This window comes from Cibotium barometz, chromosome 13 (genome assembly GCF_041138505.1).
Source record: "Cibotium barometz isolate CiBa-2024 chromosome 13, ASM4113850v1, whole genome shotgun sequence".
In the NCBI taxonomy this organism is placed as follows: Eukaryota; Viridiplantae; Streptophyta; class Polypodiopsida; order Cyatheales; family Cibotiaceae; genus Cibotium; species Cibotium barometz.
The window spans coordinates 30,241,509-30,257,651 of NC_141058.1; the positions used below are offsets into that span (position 1 = coordinate 30,241,509).

Consider the following 16,143-nt stretch of genomic DNA (forward strand, 5'->3'; position numbering starts at 1 on the left):
CGAGGTGGACAAAGCTCCTCTTTGTTCAAAGAGAACAACTAGCCATGTGTCCATACCAGCTTGTCCCACAAGTCTCTGCCTGACTTCTCTCTTCCCTCTCTCTCTAAGTAGGTGCCTCCCTTTATGAGGCCTTTTGCTGTATTATCTGCACTTTCTCCTTCCCAACTTCATATCCAAGCTTGCTAGTGTGTTTTCCAAGCTTCCAAGAATGTTTGCAGGTGGTATTCACTCTCCTACACCCTCCCAATGACTGAAATTTAGCAAATCGGTGCTTTCTCTTGCTGTAATTTCTGGTCTTTTGGCTGAAAACCGTAAGTCAACATGCCTTTCTCAGGTTGAATCATAGGGGAAGCTTTCTAAGGGTTCCCTTCATCCTCTTGAAGACTTTTGTTACGAAGAATCGCGTTAGATTGAAGGACAATCGTACAATGAATGTTGAAGATGCCAACACAAGAGGCGGGAATAATGAAATGCATGCTTTCAATGCTTTATAGGAAGATCAAACTCATGTGGTGTATACCAAGGAACAGGAACATGTGGGAAAGTCATCTCGTGGCAAAGAGAAAATGCAGGAAGAAGAGTCCATAGCCTTAAGGACTGAACTTACTTGTATGCAGGCTCTTCTCTAAAAGAAGAATTGAAGCTCTACTGCCAGGATCCATTGGTACATGATCGTTTGAAGGCCAAGAAAGCTGAATCTTTTATGGATCATGCCATGGCAATGATTGCTTAAGAGTTGCACATGCAATCGAGGGATGCAGCATGTGCATACTTGGCTCGTATCGAGGATGCAGAAAAGGCAACCATCCCACATGTCTTGGTATCCCCACAGGTGGTTGAACAAGAACATGTCTAAGAGGATGAATCCTCATGCTATTAGAGAGGAACCATCGGCGACTTCACACCATGGAGGTGTACCTTACGTAGCCGATGAAGGATGCAATCTTTATGGCAATGGTCAAAATGTATATCAAATGCCATTGCTGACTGAAAATGTGCATGAATAACACATGCAAAATGGGCTGTAATTTTTTGTTGGTGCAGGTATTCCGTGTATCTCTCATGCTACTCATGCCCTCAAGTGTACTCGTGAGGGAGAAGTTATGGGTGAAAATACACTAATATGTGTGTTGAGGGGCTAACCTTGCCTCATGCTTATAGGGCACATGTATCTATGTCTAATGTATTACCTTTTGTTCCTCAAATGATGCCAGTCTCATAGGGGCTATCCCAATGGACATACATGTAGGAAAACATGTTGAGATGTAAGCTAATGCATCAAAGTCTCGTGACTTCAAAGCTAGAGACAAATCTGTGAAGTTTGATACATATCATGGGAAATATGATGTATAAAAGGTAGTTGCTTTTATTGCCTAATTTGATATTGCTTTTAGTGATCAGGATTTCGTTCTGAAATCCATGATTTGGCATGTAAGCATGTTCATGAAAGGTACTGCTCGCTTACTAAGAAGCTCTCACCAAATCCTGTTTAATCATGGGAATAGTTCAAGGAGCGGTTCAATGTCCAATTCTTACCTCCAATGCATTAAATGAGATAACAATGAAGTGGGATTGGGTGAAGAAGTAGAGGGAGAAACCGTGAATGCATATATGCAAAAGTTTTGGAAAGTGCTTTTTGAGGTGTCTCCATTTATGCATGTTCCAGAGGTGGAAAGGAAGAGAAGGTTTCAATTGCAATTACAACTCATGTACAAAGCAGGATTACAAATGTATCTTGGTCACACCTTACAACGACTACGCAGTTGCCATTGCCACCGAGCAATTGGAACTCAAATTGAGTCGATCCAATAAGGCTAAACCCTCATTCCAAGACAAAGAGAGGGTTGTCCAAAACCTGTAAAATAGTGGACAGCCATCTAAAAAGGACCAAAACCAAGATAAAAATGGTCCAAAGATTGAAAATAAGTCTACAAAAAGCGTCTCTTTCAAGTGAAAGACTATGGTCTTTGCAGGGGGGAAATACTTTACTTGTGGTAGTATTGAGCATATTGCAAATGCATGTCCAAACAAGAAGCAGTCCGATAATGTGAATGCACCAAAGTGTTACATGTGGAAGCCTTGGGAGTCTTCTTTCAGTTCTAAACACCATCTGGGAACATGCTGATGCAAAAACGCAAACAGAAGAGAGAGGAGAGAGAGAGAGATAGCTGAGTATTTAGTATATTCATATATGTACAAAAAGGTATAAGTCATGGCAGTCCTAGGCATGCCTAAAAAGGTAGTAAAATACCTAATCTAACCTAAAGGCTAAGTCTAAGCCTAGACTAATGATCCAGCCAAACAAGGACTGAATACTTAAAACGATGAGCAACAAGGCCTTTTATAGGCTTGGGAATAACCACATGGACTGGCCGACTGCTGGCCAAGCCCAAGACAATAATTCTCTTTATATGCTACAGCCGACTGGTCCTACTCTCATAAATTGGCCGACAACAAACCCAAGGTCCTCCATTAGATATCCCTTGCCAAATCAGCAAAATGTTGCTCAAACATTTGTTTGTGCTTTGTCTTTATCTTGTTGCCTCTTCAAGACTAGCTTTGAGGTATGTCTCTGCATGTCTTGCACATGACACAAAGCCTAATGTGCATATGGTTCCGGATGTGGAGGGCAATACTTAACGTGATAGCAAAGAGAGGGTTGTATGTAAAGTTTGGGGACAGCTTAAGGATCAGCTTGCTTTGTTCATGTTTGATGATTGTGCAACTGAGAACTTCATATCTACATAGATGGGAGCTGCTTTGGGTATTGAAGTGGGGGACATGGGTTCTCAAATTGAAGCGGGGGTTGCCTTTGTTGGTAAAGAAGTGTAGGTTATGCCAATTATTGGGAAGTTGCGCATACACATGTAAGGCTATGTGCATCATGAAAACTTTCTTGTAGCGCCTTTGAATGGTTGTGATGTATTGCTTAGAAAGCCTTGGCATACGCGTATTGATCATGTTGAAGAAACTAATGTGAATGTAAACACTCTTGGTAATGATAGGATGAAATTCTTGCAAGAGTACAATGATTGTTTTGTTAATGAGTTACCAAATGAGTTGTCACTTGTACGATCGGAAGATCATCGCATTGATCTTGTGCCGGGTAGCTCACCACCTAATAGGCCAGTCTATCGTGTGAGTGCATCCCAAAGAGAGATCATGAAGTAGGTAAATGAGCTTCTTGAGAAGGGTTTGGTTTAGCCAAGCTCTTCTCCATATTGTTCACCCATCCTCTTGGTTCAAAAGAAGGATGGATGTTTTGGTATGTGTGTGGATTATAGAGCTTTGAATCATGGTAACAGGGGATGGAGGGGACGGAGGGCCAGGACGCGGAAACGTCGTCCCGAAACGGCATGGCGCTTCGACACGGTATGGGGACGGGCGGGATGCCTCGGGCACCTGAGTCACAAGGGAACGGCGGAACGGGGGTGCTCTGTCGGGGACGGGTCTGGAACGGGACGGCGGGATGCTTTTTTTTCGTTGTTTTTTTTTGCTTTTTTCCACTGTTTTTTCTGTCGCTTCTGCCCGTCTGTTGCTTCTGCCCGTTGGTGGCTGGCAGCTGCGCCCGTTTCCTCCCGTTGGCACTGTGGCCTGCAGTGACCCGTGACCCATGACCCGCACCATGCATGAGACTTGAGGCTTGGAGCCCTCAGCCGCCTATAAGGCTTGAGCTCTCCTCTCTCTCTCTCTCTCTCTCTCTCTCTCTCTCCACTCTCTTACTCTTGGCCAGCTGCCCCACTCCCTCTCCCCACTCTTGAGCTTAAGCAGCAAGCGCTCTCTCTCTCTCTCTCTCTCTCTCTCCCACTCCCTCACTCTCTCTCTCTCTCCCACTCTCTCTCTCTCTCTCTCAACTGCTGAGATATGCCATGGACATTATTGTACCACTATGGTCTCATAGGCCCATCGGGTCTTTAGTAGACGCTTAATATATCTTTCTTTCTTTCTTTCTCCCACTCCCACTCCCTCTCCCGCGGGCCACTCTCTCTCTCTCTCTCTCTCTCTCTCTCTCTCTCTCTCTGCCAACCGCCCTGGAAGTGGAGGAGGTTCACGCCCGTGGTCTTGCAAGCTTTGCCCCTATAGGCAGACGAGTGGGTTAGACAAAGTGAGAGCCCACCTTCTGCATGAGTTCGGGCACGAGGTTCGATTTTGCACGGGAATCACATCAGAGAAGAGAAGGGAGCTTCTTGAGCGCATTGCCGGGCATGAGGCTTTGAGGGTTGCAAGGCCGGCACGTGTGGCTGTGGATCCTATAGCATTTGTGAGACCGCCTAAGGGGTCTATTTCAGGGTCAGGGGGTGCATCTACCACATCTACACCACGGCCACATGGTGTAGGTTCCTTTGTGATGCCCACACCCGCACGGCGACAGAGTACACTTGAGGGAAGTTGGGATCCTAAGAAGAAGGAAGAGGTTGATACAGCTGTGGCTCGTTTCTTCTTCCATGACCATATTGATTTCCATAGTGCTAGGTAAGCCTTGACTCTTCCCTCTTGACATGATTTTTCTAAGTTTCATTCTTGAAAGTTCACTTGTTTCTTTTTGTAATCAGATCCGAGTACTTAAAGGCTATGGTGAAGAGGATTGGGGAGTATGGTCCAAACTACACCCCCCCATCATCGGAGTCTTTGCGGACCACATTGCTCGACAAGGAGAAGCGCCTTGTCAAGCAAGTTGCAGAGAACACAAAGCGGCTATGGGCAAAGAATGGAGTGTCACTTATTGCAGATGGATGGAGTGACACAAAAGCGGTCCATCCATGGTCTCGTTGCATATTCCTGTGGCGAGATATACTTTATTGCTTCACATGATGCCTCAGGGACAGGGAAGAGTGCAGACGTGCTTGCAGCAGAGTGTGCAAGTGGCATTGAGCTCATGGGCTCGAAATGTGTGGTGGGTTTTGTTGCAGATGGCGAGGCTGCAAATAGGGCAGCTGGAGCTATTATTGAGGGGATGTATCCACACACGATTGTGTCATATTGTATGGCACATTGTTTGAACAATCTTTTAAAGGATATTGGAAAGATGTCATGGATTGAGCCAATCATTCAGGAGGCCAATCAAATGGTCACATTTGTCTTGAACCACCAATCCTCCACCACGAGTTCTCCAAGAAATCAAGGCTCTTACTTCTCAAATACTCAGACACCCGATTTGCCTTCAACTTCTTGATGCTGGTCCGGTTGAGGGAGTGCAGTGGTGCATTGAGGCAGCTCTTCATTAGCGACGAGTTCACCACTTCTACATTGGCTTCGAAAGCCATAGGCATATTATGCAGGGAGCATGCAGAGAGCACTTCCTTTTGGGAGGATGTGAAACACATTGATGCTATGGTGAGGCCTATTGTCCACTTGTTAAGGCTTGTAGATGCTATGTAGTCATGCATTGGGAAGGTGTATGAGGCAATGAATAGAATGATAGAGAAGTTGCAAGAGTTAGAGCTCGATGAGAACAGATACGAGGAGATTCGTTCCTCATGTGTGACGAGGTGGAACTCCTATGCCTCTCCTATGCATGCAGCTGAATATATGGTGGACCCTGAGTTTCAGGGTAATGGACAGGAGAGTGATAGAGAGGTGAGTGATGGTTGGAGGCGCATCTTGGATCGTCTAGTGCCAGATGGAGGCATTAGGCGCAAAATCAGAGACCAGCTTGCTGCATACAGGTCCTTTCGTGGTGCTTTTGGTTGTGCGGATGCATAGGAGGATAGGTTGAAGGTTTCGGATGCTTTGTGGTGGGAAGACTATGGTTCAGATAGGCCTGAGCTGCAACACTTGGCTATCCGCATTCTCAGCCAAGCTGTAAGCTCCTCTTGTTTGGAGCAGCTTTGGAGTTCTTACAGCCATATTGCATCAAAGAAGAGGAACCGCCTTGGTGTAGAAAAGGCCAATGATCTTGTCTTTGTAAGCGCAAACTTGCGAATGCTTTGCAAGGGCGCGACTGCAAAGGCAGATCCCTTTACTCAGTGGAAATGAGCAGGTGGAGACACAATAGAGCCGAGAGGACGATGCCACTACCTTTCAGACTGGTCATGTAGGCAGCCATGATCATGACGCCAATGCTTCTCATGCTCCAGCCTTTGATTGAGCATTGCAGGCTCTATGATTTATCATTTAGCTATGTTTCATTGTTTTTACTTTTGAGTCTTGACTCAGCATTTTATGTGCATTGTAGACACTAGTCTTTTGTTATTTGATAGTGATCATCATTCCATGCTTATATATTGGTTTGAACTTTGTCGGTGTACTTATTAGCGCCTGTACATTTAAAGTGATGCCTTGAAAGTTCAAATTGTAAAAACATAAAGTTATTTTATTTAGTGTGCTTTGTAGTCAATAAATTGCATATTCCATATGCCGTCCCCGTTCCTTGTCTTTTGCCGTTCTCTGTCCCCGTCCCTGTCCCCTGTTCCCCGTTCCATGTTACTATGCTTTGAATAAGCTCACAATCAAGAATCGGTTTTCGATTCACGCATAGACGACATCCTTGACAAGTTGGATGAATCGGCATGCTTTAGTCGAATTGATCTCAAGAGTGGGTATCATCAAGTGTGCGTGATGCTTGTGGATGTACATGAAATTGCTTGTAGGACAACATTTGGGCTTTATGAGTATCTTGTTATGCCTTTTGGTCTTACAAATGCCCCGACTACATTCAATAGTGCCATGTGCATCTTGTAACTCGCGGCGAGTGCCCGGGGGACTAGGGTCTTTGACACACTTGTTGATACCATCAATGCATACTAAAACACTTAAACATGGCCATAGCCTTAACACATCCATCATCACTTTGCATAAAACATAAAAGTTGGACAAAACATCCACAAATGCTGAAAATGGATCTTGCACATGTGACACCACATAGAGGCCGGAATGGGCCGACCCTCCCCTTGGAGTATTTTATTACCCAAGGAGAATAATATCATGTACAAGCTTTGAGGGCCTTACTCTCCCCATGGGAGATGCCGGATTATCCATATACAAATGCCATAACACAGCCCAACACGAGGCAACCAAGCCGGAACATAGACTGTAGAAATGCCGAGCCAACAACATAATTCATATACCTATGTGTGGGTACTGATTCTTCCCCAAAAACCACGGGTCTTCATGCAATAGAGCTGGTACAGCAAGTACAACTCTCCATTCAGTCGGTACAGCAGGTACAATGGCTGGTACAGTGGTTGGTACAGTAGGTACAACAAGTATAAATGCTAGTACAATATGTATAGTGACTAGTAGAGTAGGTACAGTGGTTGGTATAGCAAGTACATTCGATATAATGGATGGTACAGTAAGTACAAGTACAAGGATTGGTACAGTCGGTACAATGGTTGGTACAACAGGTACCAAGGTTGGTACAACAAGTACAATGGCTAGAAATCATAATAAATGATTAAATACCCTTGCCTTCAGTATTTCTTCGCGATGGAAGCCTCCAAAACAGTCCCCAACAGCTGGTATTCTGCATGGGCAGCCTTCAAGAGAGAGAGAAAGAGAGTAGCCATCATTAGGACAGCCTTCAACGGTGGTAGAGGCTAGTGTGCTGCAAGAGAGCCTCTATTAATGAAGAGGGGGCTCCAATTTATAGATTTGGGCCTCCCATGAGCTAAAATGGCAAGAGAAGGCTACAATGACAAGTGGAGAGTCACACAATAGCTGAAGTGACAAGTGTGAGGCCACTTGTCTTACTTTGATCCACTTTCTAACAAGTGTCAGGCCACTTGTTTCACTTTGGTCCACTTTCTTGCCACATGTCCCAATCTAAGAGATGGGTCCTTCCATAAACTTTATCTCTAAAAATATCCCAACTGGTAGACATTCTATCATAGGCACTTTGCCCACTCTTGGTATCTGCTCAATTCCAGATGTAATGACGGGAACAGAATTTCCATTGGAGTCGGGCCAAAAATAGCAACTCTCCTAAATTTTAAGAGTGTGGTCCTTTGTATTCTAGGATAATCCCCCATTCCCAAAGCTTGTACTTTCCAAATATTTAGACATCCTGGAGTCCACCAGACTCCTTTTATACTGGGAAATGTCCAGGCTGGTGACATCCTTCCCAACTTCTTAAAAGTTGTGCGCAACTTTAAGCTTGAAGCCATATATTCAAGATATAATCATGTCCCATCAAGTGGGCGAGACGAGAGTCTCAAAAATCCAATATAACTGAAGAATCCATGTTCCAAAGAAATGGATGAGACTAAATAAGTCTCCATAATACCAATATCAAAATCATGTCCCAAAATAAATGGGCGAGAATTCCATGGAAGATATGCTAGACACAGGCACAACAGCCAATTGTGTCTCAATCACCAATATCAATGAGATAATCATATGCCAATGAAAATCACCAACCAGGTGCTAAGACACTTAAATAAGTGCCATGCACAAGAAACTAGTGCCTCGCACAGAAACATGTGCAAACCATGGTGACAGAAAAACTGGTTCTCCATAGTTATGGCAATCCTTTCTCCCAATTCCAACTGTTCCCATGTTCTCCCATACAATCCCAACTCTGATCAACAAGCATGGTGTGGAAACAATGAAACAATCACTCCACAATCGCAACACAAATCCACGTGTATGGTGGAGTGTTCATTGAATTGCCCTCTCACAATCCCAACATGAATCCACATGCATGGTGAGATGAACAATGAACCTCTTGGCCTCTGTATGGGGAGATAGTGATTCTAATATGGCATAAAGATAAATAAATAAATCCATGTCCCAAATAAATGGGCGAGACAAAACAGTCCCATAAATCCAGATATCATAATCCATGTCCCAAGTAAATGGACGAGACGAAATAAGTCTCCTGCCAACAAGGCATCGGTCCACATGACCCTTGGCATAGACATAAGTCCCGTGCCAACGAGGCATCATGTCCACTTTACCACTTGCACTCCGTGTTGGTACTCTAACCACACACCTTGGATGAGAGGTGGGCTCAAGTAACAAGATAAAACAATCACTCGCAAGCATAGATAACCTGGTGTTCTGCGACACATAGTTTATAAGCATTTCGGCCACCAATAGTTTGTAGGCATTTCGGCCACCAACTCACACTACTCTCTCAAGTGCCCATGTTCCCTTTCATCTGCTCTCTATTGTTCCACCCAGATATGGTAGAAACAACCTTGAAGAGAGCATGTACGACAAGAGAACACTACACATGGCATGTTGTGCTCAACACTACCCTCTGAAGTGCCCATGTTCCCTTCCATCTGCTCTCTATTGCTCCACTCACACATGGTAGAAACAATCTTCAAGAGAGCACGTAGGAAAAGAGAACACTACACACGGCATGTTGTGCTCAACACTACCCTCTGAAGTGCCCATGTTCCCTTCCATCTACTCTCTATTGTTCCACCCACACATGGTAGAAACAATCTTCAAGAGAGCACGTAGGACAAGAGAACACTACACAGGGTATGTGAACCATGAGTTTCATAAGTCCAATGCATCCCAAATAAAGGGAGCCAAAAAGAATAATCCATCCCAGTAAAAGGGAGTCATAAACATAATCCATAATCTTGAGGATCGATCCAAATCCCTAGAAAAGAAGTCCAGGATTCCATAGACCTGTATACCATAATCCTGGTATACCATTACTCTTACCACATACTCGTGCTAACCACACACCTTGGAGTAGAGGTGGACTTTATCCATAAAAGCATCATATCCATGAGATATCCAAAGATTTCTTCTATATAAACTCGGACAGATTCGTCCATAGAAATTGCTTGTGAAGCCCAATATCTATATAAATCTCGTCCAAGAAAGAAATCTCCATAGATATAATCCATCCCAATAAAGGGAGCCATAAACAATGTTTCCCTGAAATCATCTCACGGCAAACACCACCACCTTTCTCCTTGCATGGCTATACAAGGGTTCACTAACCATCAAAACACTTCATAGTAAATAGCCAAAGCACCAACTTTGCAAACTCAAAGTATACTTAGCTTTTCTTTGCCAGGTTGGTCATGAAGCCAAAAGAAATATCTCGTCACCATATCCTTAAGATATCTTGAGATATATCTCCATATAGCTTGCTTGTAAGCTTGATAATATAATCCACAATATCCATATGGAAAGAGTGCTAAACGTGTGCACATAAAGCCAACTCCACACTTCCAAGATAAAATTTTGTGAATTCATAAATCCTTAGATCAACAAGCTGTCTATTGCTCATGCTCTTGCTTCATAAGCTATGAAGCGGCTGGCCATGCTTAACAGCAATGATGGTAAGTGTGGTCCCCACTTGAGATCTTTTCTCTTCCTTATTGATAGAAGGAAGCCTCCGCTTCCAAGAAAGCCTATGCTCTGATAGTAATGAAACTCGGGGCGGGTGCCCGGGGGACTAGGGCCTTTGACACACTTGTTGATACCATCAATGCATATTAAAACATTTAAATATGGCCACAGCCTTAACATATATCCATCATCATCACTTTGCATGAAACATAAAAGCTAGACAAAACATCCACTAATGCTGAAAGTGGAGCTTGCACGTGTGACACGGCATAGAGGCCGGAATGGGCCGATCCCCTCCCTTGGAGTATTTTATTACCCAAGGAGAATAATATCATGTACAAGCTTTGAGGGCCTTACTCTCCCCACGGGAGATGCCGGATTATCCATATACAAATGCCATAACACAGCCCAACACGAGGCAACCAAGCCGGAACATAGGCTGTAGAAATGCCGAGCCAACAACATAATCCATATACCTCCGTGTGGATATTGATTCTTCCCCAAAAACCATGGGTCTTCATGCAATAGAGCTGGTACAGCAAGTACAAGTCTCCATTCAGTCGGTACAGCAGGTACAATGGCTGGTACAGTTGGTACAGTGGCTGGTACAGTAGGTTTAGTGGATGGTACTGTGTAAGCGTCCGGGAGACATCATACACTTGGATGCCAAGCCATGGTGTCTGAAGCTCCTCGATCAAAGGTTGAAGGTACACATCCATGTTCTTGACCTTGTGCTTTGCTGGGCAAGAGAAGAGCTAACATCACATGACTCCTCTTTATTAACTTACAAGGAGGGAGATTGTAGTTTACTACTACCACAAGCCATCTTGATTTGAGACCAAATGGTGGGCACCTAGTTGTCAACATCCAGAATACAAAAGTGTATGGACACTCCATTCCAAATACAAAATTAGCTCTCTGGAATTTTGTCCCAACACGCAGCTATGGGCGCGGCTATACCTACGGCCATAGCTACGTAGTACTGGGAAATTTTTTTGGATACCTCCCTCCCCCCACGCACTACACCGTGTACTTTTGTTTTCTCGAGTCCTCTCCTCCTTCGCATGCGTTTGTCGTCACGCATGCTATGGCTCCCTAAGCTTCGTTGCCCTTCACAAGCTTGGCTACACCCACTAGACTCACTAGTGTCATCATTGAATAAAACATGTTCTCTCTCTAGAAAAAGGTTAGCCTCCTCCACATCCACCAACCGTGACAAAACTTCAAAACAGAATTTCAAATTAGGTCATGGAGAGAAGAGTACTGAAGCTTGAAAAACAAAGAACAAAGAAGGTAGGCTAGATAATAATATTTACGCATCTACTAACTACATGGATATCCGAACATTTGTAATTAAGGCTTGCGTAGAGCGAGAGAGAGAGAGAGTTGGCAAACCAACCACTCAAATTACGGCGGTGAGTGGAAGGAATTAAGCGTTGCTTCAAATTGCGGAAGATCAAAAGCCTTATAAGAATGTTCGAAGAGGGGTGGTTCCCCACCGATGAATTAGGACGTGCCGCCTTTTTCATTCAATCAGGCGCTCTCGCCGACGACGCCTGCGCATCGGACTGATTGTTTCGTCTATCTCACACAATTAAAGACGCATGATCCATCGATCGCATCTTGCTCTGCTGGAAAGACTGGAGTCTTTTGGCACGCGTGGCCTGATTACGCATGGAATAGATCGGCATTCGCTTTGAGCGCATGGAATCGCTTTCGCCGAGGAGAAACTGCCCACCGGCGCATATAAAACGTACAGCATACAGCGGCAGTCCTCCACACTCCGGTTGTTGAATCCTAAGAGCACTACTATAACTACCAGCTTCTACGCATACATAACACATACTAGCTGTGTCCTGCATATTAGCTGCTTAATCAATCTGTTTCTATTATTTATATAAGTATATGGCTGGTCCTACTGCTGCTGCGGCCGATGCCGATGCCGATGCTTCATCCGTACGCGGCGTCGGGCATGAAGCTGGCTCTGCGCCTACTGCTATGCATGTCGCCGACTCGACGTTTGGTGGTGAGAAGCTGGTGATGATTAGGCCAGCACCGCACTGCCCACCCCCCGTAGAGGTGGTAAAGGTGCCCAAAGTGGTGACGGAGTACCCCATGCCGGGCGCCACGCAGACACACGAGATGGCCGTGGTGGGCGAGCACCTGCTGTTAGTGAGCCAGCAAACCAACAGCAGTCTGGTGAAGGTGGAGCTGGACCCGGCCACGGGGCGCCCGCTCTCGTGCACCAGGTTCACGGTGGGCGACTTCTGGGCTGGATTGCACGGGCTTGCCGCGTCTCGGGAGCACCCGGGCCAGGTTTGGGCCACGCTACAGTTCAAGGCCGCCCTCATCCGCCTGCGCCTGCTGGCCGCGGGCAAGGATCCCGCGGTGGTGCAAATCATACAGCTCCCCGCCTCCGTGGAGGGCCCCCACTGCGTCCTCGAGAATGGGGACGACCTGTGGACCAGCTGCAAGGACAGCCGGCACGTGGTGCGCGTGAACCACCGCAACACGTCCGACGTGTCCGTGTACCCGTGCAGCGGCCGCCCCATCTTCGTGGCCATCCACCCCACAAGTGGCGACGTGTACGCCAGCCTGGACCAGAGCAGCAAGATCTGGCGGTTGGATTCGGCCACCGGCCAGGCCGTCGAAGAAGAGATCCCGGCGTCCGAGGGCAGCACGCCGGTGGGGCTGATTTCCGGGCCAGACGGCAATGTGTGGTTTGTGCTTCTGGGTGGCGCCTCGGGTGGGACAGGGACGTTCGGTCGCATCTCTGGAACGGGCGAAATCAAATGGTTCCATCTCAGCACGCCAATGCCGGCCTCATCCACCTGGCATTTGATTGGGATTATGAGGCCGCCAAGAAGAAGCAGGATGCCAAGCTCCAACCAACCTTACGAATATGGCTGCTGGGCTCTTCCTTGCTCTCCCACAGCACCGGTGCGGATGCCATCTTCGCCGTCCAGCTGGACGGTAATCGGGTCACCAGCGAGCACACCATCACTCTGGCAACGCCGCGCTGCTTCACGCACCGCATCCTGCCCCACTGCACGGGCCTGTTTGTGTCAGAGCTCGGCGTGTCGGCCCTTGCCTGAGCGGCCTCACTGAACCTGAGCGACTTCGAGGGGGAGACCACTGATGTGTACGCGGACTTCGGACTGGGCATAAGCTCATCACAGTACCGCTTCTCGGAGAAACACCCTCCCAGATCCCTCGCAGCTGCTCCCGCAGTCGCCTCCCGCGTGGCGGCAACTTATGCTGCCGCCGCCGGAAGCAAGCGCCCACGCCAGTTCTAATAAAAATAAAATACGATCGACACCATATATATATTTATATATATATATATACATATTATGACTAGTATTATTTACTAATATATGTAGCAATGCGCGAAAATGATACGATGTAACACTTGGATAATGAACCATATGTATATATATATATATGGAAGCTATAGACCATATCTTATTATAATATTTTGGGTGGAGAGAATATCATTGTTCACCTCGTGATCGTGTGTGCAAGTAGAATGTGTAGGCAACATCCATTGGCTGTGTTATCATGACGTTCACGAGATAATTGAAAGAGCAATCAAACGTTGCTTTCCAATGATATATAGCATGATGGGCGATTTCGCATATTCAAGAAGTCCCCAAATTTAGTGATGATGTGGCTTCATCTTGATCATGCTTACTCTATTAGACTAATGGTCATGCATGCATTTAATAATGCAAAAAATTATTCTCTAGAATGGATTCTCATGGAGGACATATAAAACGTTTTAAAAGCTGGGGCAGACTGGGGAGTTATATCCCCAGTTTGCCCCAACTTTTTTTTATAGGTTTGTTTTCACTACTGAGTTACAACACCTATAAAAGTGAGCAGTGAAATTTTATTGTTATGAACACTGCTAAAAGCAGCGCTCTCACTGCTGTGCAGGCATCTTTAGCAGTAAAATGACCTCAACATTTACCAAGGCTTGTAGATATAATAATGCTTGTAAAAATGCTACTGTACTATCATTCTATTGTAGTTCTTGATCAAACTCTTTGTTGTTTTTGCACCTTCGAGTGACCTTATATCATATTTATTAAATATATTGTAAGGCATTCATACCCTTACCAAATAATAAGTCATGTCCTTTGCTCCCCATGCATCCACAATAGCCTTAAATATATTGTAAGGCATTCTTACCCTTACAAAATGATAAGTCATGTCCTTTGCTCCCCATGCATCCACAATAGCCTTTATTTTTTATGGCCATTGTGTAATAATCCGTGTAGTTTGCTTGAGATCTTGATTATCTCAAGAGTTTGATGAAGTTATCAAGTTCCATCCACACTTTCAATCATAGACTACCCATCTTTGGATGGCTTGCTTTTATTGGTTATATGCTCCCGTATAGATTCACAAAATACCCACATTGTTGTCACTTGCTTATCATCATGGCTATTTGATATAAATCTCCTTATAGGGATATGATATAAGGTCACTAATGTACTTTTTTGTTTGTTTACATATGAAGAAAATTGTCTTTGTGCATGGAATATCTAGCATCAAAGAATAGGGACCCTTTTCTCTATATGGAACACCCAAGGAACGGAGAAATCACACTATCAAGGACTAACTACTTCCGAACTACACGTAAGGTGGCTGACTTGGTTTTATTGGCACCATTAGCATCAAGGAACATGGCAAAAATTTATAGCTCAAAAGTTTGAATTGGCCATTCTCGTTTTATTTCTAGTGTATGGCTAGGACAAAAATAATAATAAGGAAGACTGAGCATGGTGTGACCTTTTGTGTATCTACAAGTTATGCAAGTAGTGGAGAACACTAAGCTAAAGGACGAGAGGGGGGTAGAGTTACAAAACCATCATGAATGAATCATGGTTGAAGATCATAGAAAGAAAACCCCTACCAGATATACTCCATAATGATACTAGGAGATTGAGCATGGAGGTGTGACCCTTGTGTATCTACAAGCTATGTAAGTAGTGGAGAACACTCAGATAAAGGAGGAGAGGGTGGTAGAGTTACAAAGGCATCACGGACAAATCATGGTTAAAGATCATGGAGAGAAAGACCCTACCGAAAGTTGGCCATATACTCCATAATGATAATAGGAGACTCAAGTTGAGACACTCCTTAGTGGCACAAGGGGATGCCTTTAAAGGGATGGATAAAATCCAACCATTAGAAAAATCTTTGTGCCACAAAGCTTGTGGCAAAGATGTTTGTCCCCTTTAGTAGGAGGTCAGATGGAATCACCTCATCCCCTGCTCCAGAAACCATCTCGTCCCCTACTCCATCAAATCCCCACTCAAACAATCGGAAAGAGCCACCCAAGTCTCCAAAGGAATAGAAATAAAGCCATTCCCACCGTAGGTTCCTTGATTCCTCTTGACCAAGATCGTGGTGGAAGGAGAGAAGGTGGAGAGCCAATTGCCCAAGAAGAGGAATAATTTTCAAGAAGGTGAACCAAAGGCAAAGAAGGCCAAAGTTCAAGAGGATGGAATAAGTTCAAGATCCAAGAGCCCCAACAATGATAGAAGGATAAAGAAAGGTAAGGCACAAGGGTCCCAAACAAGGAAAAGATGATGCAAAGAAGGAAATGGTAGTAACAACAAAAGAAGCATGATAAAACAGAGGAAGGGAAAGCACTCAGCACCACCAATGCAAGTCCACTCCCAAAAAGTTGGGATCCCCCCCACCTCTACAAAAGCCCCAGCCTCACCCTCCATCTCCACAGAAGCTAAAGGCAAGAAGCCAAAGGTGGGTCAAAAAGGCATAAGGAAACATGTGCTTTATTTGATAGGAGAGTCCAACCCCAAGGGTTAGAAAGAGGGGGGGTACAAGATGAAGCTGTCCCATCTAAGCCAT

The 16,143-nt window shown here is 45.1% G+C and overlaps 1 protein-coding gene and 1 pseudogene across 1 annotated transcript; both read left to right on the top strand.

Moving 5' to 3' along the window:
- The first annotated feature begins 3,308 nt into the window (after window positions 1-3,308).
- On the top strand, window positions 3,309-5,976 carry LOC147632592 (uncharacterized). Its single transcript, XM_086807022.1, has 8 exons — window positions 3,309-3,449; window positions 3,563-3,606; window positions 4,084-4,473; window positions 4,554-4,738; window positions 4,821-4,956; window positions 5,199-5,334; window positions 5,380-5,577; window positions 5,704-5,976. The coding sequence occupies exons 1-8, from the start codon at window positions 3,309-3,311 to the stop codon at window positions 5,974-5,976; spliced, it is 1,503 nt and encodes a 500-aa protein (XP_086663148.1).
- A 6,189-nt stretch (window positions 5,977-12,165) lies between these two features.
- LOC147632593 (uncharacterized) lies at window positions 12,166-13,369 on the top strand (annotated as a pseudogene).
- The last annotated feature ends 2,774 nt before the right edge of the window (window positions 13,370-16,143 follow it).